General features: G+C 33.4%; 1 protein-coding gene across 1 annotated transcript; it reads left to right on the forward strand.

Moving 5' to 3' along the window:
• The first annotated feature begins 4,989 nt into the window (after positions 1-4,989).
• On the forward strand, positions 4,990-5,901 carry LOC131067270 (uncharacterized). Its single transcript, XM_058002220.1, has one exon. The coding sequence runs from the start codon at positions 5,068-5,070 to the stop codon at positions 5,899-5,901; it is 834 nt and encodes a 277-aa protein (XP_057858203.1). The 5' UTR covers positions 4,990-5,067.
• The last annotated feature ends 1,176 nt before the right edge of the window (positions 5,902-7,077 follow it).

Here is a 7,077-nt window from a genome sequence, read left to right on the forward strand (position 1 = left end):
CCAGGGTGTGGGCTACATCGATTAGACGAGTTGGAGAGAAAAACAAAGGCATTCCTAGCATAAACCTAGCCACCCTGGTGCATACAAGCTGATGGTTTGGTGCCACGACGAGCGGATTGAAATATGGGGCATTGCACAACTTTTCATTGAACTCATCTGACGCTTTTTCTCGCAACCGAGAAAGTGTCGACATGAGAAATTGGATCTAAGTATACGTAAATCGAGAGAGGCTTTTTTATAATGCCATAACACGACCCTGTAGGATCAGACAACTTATTTTTTTGATTCACGATCATGGAGAAATGCAATGCTGAATATTGATAACTTTAAGCAACTTGAGCACTTAAGTGATTTCGCTACTAGGGTGTGGCTCACATCGATCAGCCGAGTTGGATAGAAAAATGAAGGCATTCCTAGAAATAACCCGGCCACCCAGATGCATACAAGCTGACGGTTTGGTGCCACGATGAGAGGATTCAAAGATGGGGTATTGTTCAACTTTTCATTGAACTCATCTAACGCTTTTTGTCGCAATCGAGAAAGTGTCGCCATGATCAACTAGATCCGAGTCTACCTAAACCAAGAGAGGATTTTTTAGAGTGTCATAACATGACCTCGTAGGATCAGATGGCTCATTCTTATGATTCATGGGCACTAAGAAACGTGATGTCGAATATTGACAACTTTTAGCAACTTGAGCACTTAAGCGGTTTCACTGCTAGGGTGTGGCCCGCATCAATCAGACAAGTTGGAGAGAAAAATGAAGGCATTCCTAGCATAAACCTAGACGCGTACAAGTTGATGATTCGATGCCATGATGAGCAGATTGAAATATGGGGCATTGTGCAACTTTTCATTGAACTCATCTGATGCTCTTTGTCACAACTGAGAAAGTGTCGCCATGAGCCATGAACAGCATATACCAATGAGGTAGTAGAAAATATCGTTAGCGATAATCCACAAAAAATTAAAATCAATGAAGTAAAAATTATCTAGGAATAAATGTAAGAAAAGTGTATATACAAGAGGATAGAGATTTCGGCCATCTAATGAAACAAAAAATGTCATCAAGGGTATGGAGAAAGTAAAAGTGAAATTTCAAAAAGTGCCTCTACATTTTCAGCATGCCCTAGGAATATCTCTTAGGTGATATTGGTATATTCTAGCTATGATGGATATTCAATAGAATCTATGTTATTGTTAGAATGATGGATATAGAATCTATTTTGTATTGGACACTCCAATACAAGAGACTTGGGCTCTTACTTTATTCTATAAACAAATTCACGATGTTCCATTAGGACAAATCAATGATTTTATCCATTAGGTCTACATGTGCATAGGAGTTTGATAAGGACATGACATTTGAGTGTGATGTAGTAGACTTGATGGGCTTAGGTGTGCTAGTGAGGAGAACTTTGGTACTACGTACTATGGTACGAAATACTATGCATATTGTAATATAACATTTAAATTTTAAATTTTGATGTGTTAAATAAACTTTTTTATTGAAATGAATGTGTGAAGGCATACATAGAAGTAGTTGATGTTGTAAATATGTAAGTGGTTCTTGAGCACAATGTGATCAACATCACATTGAATATGTGTGTGGATGTGTTAGAGAAAATCTAGCTTCATGATTGGATATGATTAAAGGTGACAATTAAGAATGAGAAGGAAATAACAAGTGCCCATCATGTGTGCCTGTAGCATCATAAATTGTAACCGGTCCAATTTACACCTCATGTTTGTGCTTCTACTTCAGCTTGCCCTATCTCCATCCCCTCTCTAATTTACCAACATGAGTATATTTGGTGGTTCTAGCTGCCCATTATTCCATTTGGTCACACATTTTGTTCAACCAAACTATTAAGTGGATCATACAATAAAATGGCTTCAAAGGATGGTTGCGAATTTGCTAGTATTATTTGTTTTTAGATCAACACATTTGTCTTTACTTTTATACTATCTCTAATTTTCACTTTCAAAGGAATAGGTCATATTGAGTCCTTTCTTTGTGAACTTTCTTGTATTTCTCTCATTTGGGGAGGAATTTTTTTCTAATGGTTTTTCTCCTTTTCTTCACTTATGAGAGATTGAATTTGCAAACCTAACATGGCCTATTAAAGAAAGTCCCATATTTTCGCATTTGCATCATTTGTATTAATTTATCAATGTCCTTAAGTTGCACATAAAGGGGCTATTGGTATCAACAAGGAACAATATCTAACTAGTTTCTAATTAGGTTATATTTATGCATGTTCCCATTTTAAGTTTACTTAGGGCTCTAGGAGTATTTTTAGAAACACTTGTGATCTTATCCCCTAATTGTCTCATTTCATAACATTAAGACATCTTCCATCATCCTAGTTGGTCGTATCTCTCAACCTTTCCTATATAAGAGAAGTCTCATATGTACTTTTTCTATTGCATAGATGTTTTCATTTAGTATATTTGACCTAATATATTATACATCTGTTATTTGAAAAATTGAGCTATTTCTTTTCTCGTTTGTAGAAGGATATTTTGGTTTTATAGGTGATCTTGGGAGCTTGAGTCTCTGAATGACTAACAATTATAACCCTCATTTATTTTTTTACATGCCTTAATTCAATTGTTTCAACTCTTCCATCTAAATTCAAAATTAACACCATTCTCAAATTACATGCATTATGCATTGTCCCATTGATCAATTTTAGTCATATTTCAACATTGACATCGACATATATATGATCAACTTCTAGACACACTCATCCTAATTCATTCATTGCAAATGGACCTAATACAAAATTTGTTATGTGACATTCTATTCTTGCATTATACCTCTCCTTTGTGAAGTCATAGATAGGTAATATCCTATAGGGATTTCAAGCCATTATCTTTCTGCTCCTTTTGATTAATTTTTATCATACAAGTTTTATCTTTTTTTAAGGGTTGCACCCTCTTTTAGTTTTAGGGTTCTTATAACTTGTACATGTGTACTTCATATGACCTATCTTTGAGGAACACATCTCTTCTTCTTTCCTAAGATGCAGTAAGGGAGAGGTGCTAGTGTAATTACATATTTCATTTTATATTTAAATTTAATGAGTATGTCAAATGACTTATTACTTAGAAACATTTAAAATATCTATATAAAATAAATTTAAATTCTAATATTTTTTAAGAAAATGTGATATATTTCATTTTTATTTATAATTCTTCATTAAATTTAATACTAAGCATTAACATTAAACTAATCAATCTACTCATTGAATATTTTAACTCTTTTTTTCCTATAGCTTTCAAATATATATTTAACAAAAGAGAAAATTTTAAGCCTTTTACTGAAAATAGATTCTATGTCTATTGTGGGATGCATATTCTCAACATGTACACCAACATTGCTTTTATATGACTTTGAGAGAGAGTGGTAGTTAGATGTCACTCTTGGTTGTAATTTGTTGTAGATCAAGTAGGATAGTGATGGATGTAGGTAGTGACAAGTCCATTTCAACATGGATTAATAGGTAATGAAATGTATTGATGAAGGGAATTGGCCCACATTGTGTAGCCAAAGGAGTGAATATTTTCACCAATAAATATTTGTTCAAAGGATTCTACCCTAAAATAACAATTATTTTAACTCATTTTTGGATCCTAGACCTTCTCAACAAATTTTATTGAACTAACAACTTGTCTTTCTTAATTATTTTGTCCAAGGACACAACTTTGGCTTGATCGGCAATAAGCACGGGTTGTGGTACTTGCAGTGGATGCATCACCCTTATATTGTAGGGAGTAGATTTAATAAAAGAAATTTGAGGAAAAGAAACCATGAGCAGGCTTAAAACATGCTTTTTATTATGTTATAGGGGCGGGCTCTAAAGATATAATAACTTGTTTTTTCAATCTCTTCTTGGTGTTCCAGCTTTTATAATTAGTCAAACTTTTATCTTTCTTTGGTCCCACAATCTCTAAATTGAGGTAGTTTTCATATAAAATTTCTTCTACTATAACAACAAAAAGTTAATTCAGTATCGCCAAAAAAATTTCTTCAAATAACTTTACAATTATATTCAATATGCAAAATTACTATATAGACAATAATTTTATTCGTTTTAACTAAAACAAAAACTAATAATATTTTAACATTTATTTTTTAAGAATTAATCAACAAGTTCAAATTTCGTGACGCTTATTTTGTATGGAACGGTGGAAATGCACTCCAAGCTCCTAATGTAATTATATTGAGTTCCATTTCACGCGTTTTCTTAATTATAGTGCATGTAAAAGAGCTTTCAATCTTTAGAAAAAGAAAAAAGAAAAAAAATCAAATCTTATTTCATATTAATAGTGATATAGGCTCATTTATAGTTTGATGGAGCAGTTAAGAGTTAACACTACGAGTGTTAAAAATAGAATGGACGCAACCCTTTATATGACATCTATATATAATTGCTAACACCCAACAAAAAAGAATACGTAACTGCACAGGAATTTATTGAGAACTCAAAGTCTGTAAATATTTTTCAGAAATGGAATATAATGTTGGTAAGGAAGAGATTTTTGGATTGTAAAAGTTCTCATGAAGATAGATCGGATAATGAAGGAAGATATGGATATGGAGAACCTGGCGAAGATATCAATGGACATGAAGAAGAAAGAAAGCTTGAAAATGGATCTGACGAAGATATGAATGTGCATGAAGATAGATCAGATGATGAAGTAACATATGGATATGTAGAACCTCCTGAAGATATGAATGGACATGAAGAAGAAAGAAATCTTGAAGATGGAATTGATGTAAATATGAAAGTGCATGCAGAAGAAAGATATTATGAAGATGGATCTAATGAAAGTAGATGTGGACATGGAGGACCCGAGGAAGTTATGAACAACCATCAAGAAGAACATCATGAAGATGGATCTTATCAAAGAAGATATGGATATAGAAGATATACGTATGGAGGGCCTTATGAAGATAGAAATTGGTATGCAGAAGCTGCTACTTTTGAGCAGATCTATCAATGTTATCCACCCATTTATACTGACAAACCAGAGCTTGAAAAAGCCAACAAAATTATAATGCCTCCTTCTGCTCTTTCTCGTCTGATATCTCAAGAAATAGAGTATCCAATGCTTTTCCAGCTTCAGAATACCATCACAGGTTGCATCTCACACTGTCGAGTACTTGAATTCGTGGCTGAGGAGGGTATCATTTATATGCCACTTTGGATGATGGAAAATATGCTTCTACAACCAGGAGATATAGTCAAATTAAAGCATACCACTCTTCCAAAGGGAACGAGTTTGAAATTGCAGCCGCACACAAAGAATTTATTAGACATATCCAGCCCAAAAGCTTTCTTGGAGGTTTCTCTGAGGAACTTCTCTTGTTTGACCACAGGGGATACCATTAAGTTAGATTATAACAACACCATATATTGTATAAATATAGTGGAAACAAAACCTGAATCTGCCATAAGTGTGTTTGACGCAGACTTGGAAGTAGACTTTGCTCCTCCTCTTGATTACAAAGAACCTGAAAGGCTGCCATTAAATCGTGCTAATATCTGCACTAATGCAACTAGTGCAAGATCAACAAGAGAAACTACTACATCTACAGAGCATGAAGAAAAATCTCAATGCAGATTTACTGCTTTCACTGGAGTTGGAAGGCGTCTGAATGGAAAACCTGTATCACCCAAAAGTCCGAAAGTTAAATCAGCAAGGTCAAGATCCCCTTCAAGAGCTCCAATACGTAAACCAGGTAAGCTTGTATTTGGTGACAACGCCTATCAAACCCATGCAGTTGCTATGGAATCTGGAAAGGTCGCGGCACAGAAAAGTGAAAAGGAAAGTGAAGAAGCCGAAAAGTTCAAACCTTTTACTGGCAAAAAGTATTCTTTAAAAGATTGATCTTTTTATCGATTGAAACGTAAAATTATTATTACTATTTTATGATCATGAGAAGACATTCTATGATTTAATACCATTGTAGAATATTTCTTAAGTGTAATTGAATACATATAATGTTATAAATACTCCTTCAAGACTCCCCAACACTTTGATGATGATTAGCATTCATATTTGCAGAAACAAGCCCGTCCCCTTGAGCACCAATGGCAATCATAGCAATAAGAGTCCCTTAAAAACTATATATTATAAAATTGACTTAATAATTATTTTATAATATTAATATTTTTTAAAAATATATATCTAAATTAGCACAAGAGATATCATTATCAAAGAACCTATAGACACCTACAATTATTCACGGCTTATACCACTTCCAATTTCACCGATAAGTAGTACCAATGATATTGACATCGTGTTTTAAATACTAGAACTAGGATTCCAACAGTTCTTTCTTTGAGATCCATCGATTAGATATGGATACAAGTGCTGAGATAAGAACCATACCCAACCTTCCAAAGACACTTTTGAGGGGTGATTCCTAGGCAAATATTAGTGAAATGATTACATTATTGAGCATGATAATGGGATTACATATTGCTTTAAATTTCATGACTTGGATGTTTTAGTTCATTCAAACTGTGAGAGGAAAAGTTAGGCATTTAATAAAAATCTATAAATCCCACATCAATGAAGGTACAAAAATAAAGTATAAATAAGGAAATAAGGTTAGAAAATGCAAACAATCCTTCATATGCTTGAAATGATCCCCTCCACTTTCCTTCTTGCTTCTCTAATCAAATGGTATATGGCTCTCAAACTCCAAATTGCAAATGTGTTGAAAGCAAGGGTGAGAAGATTCAAAGATTTGAAGTTAATTTGACAGCATACAGTTACTCAAAATGTTGATGTCAATGATGCAAATTCAAAGATTTGAAGTTAATTTGATAGCATATGGTTACTCAAAATGTAGATGTCAATGATGAAGAAATATGCTCAATTTATAGGCAAGTTCATGAGTATATGATAGTTACTCAATATGTGGATGTCAATGATGAAGATTCACAGATTTGAAGTTAATTTGACAACATATAGTTACTCAAAATGTAGATTTCAATGATGAAGAAATAGGCTCAATTTATAGGCAAGTTCATGAGTATATGAAATTGGAATGAAAAT

The sequence above is a fragment of the Cryptomeria japonica genome, chromosome 7 (assembly GCF_030272615.1).
Source record: "Cryptomeria japonica chromosome 7, Sugi_1.0, whole genome shotgun sequence".
Classification (NCBI taxonomy): Eukaryota; Viridiplantae; Streptophyta; class Pinopsida; order Cupressales; family Cupressaceae; genus Cryptomeria; species Cryptomeria japonica.

Bases quoted from the DNA above. Each gene is read 5' to 3' on its own strand.
- LOC131067270 (XM_058002220.1), top strand. From the start codon at position 5,068: ATGCCTCCTTCTGCTCTTTCTCGTCTGATATCTCAAGAAATAGAGTAT.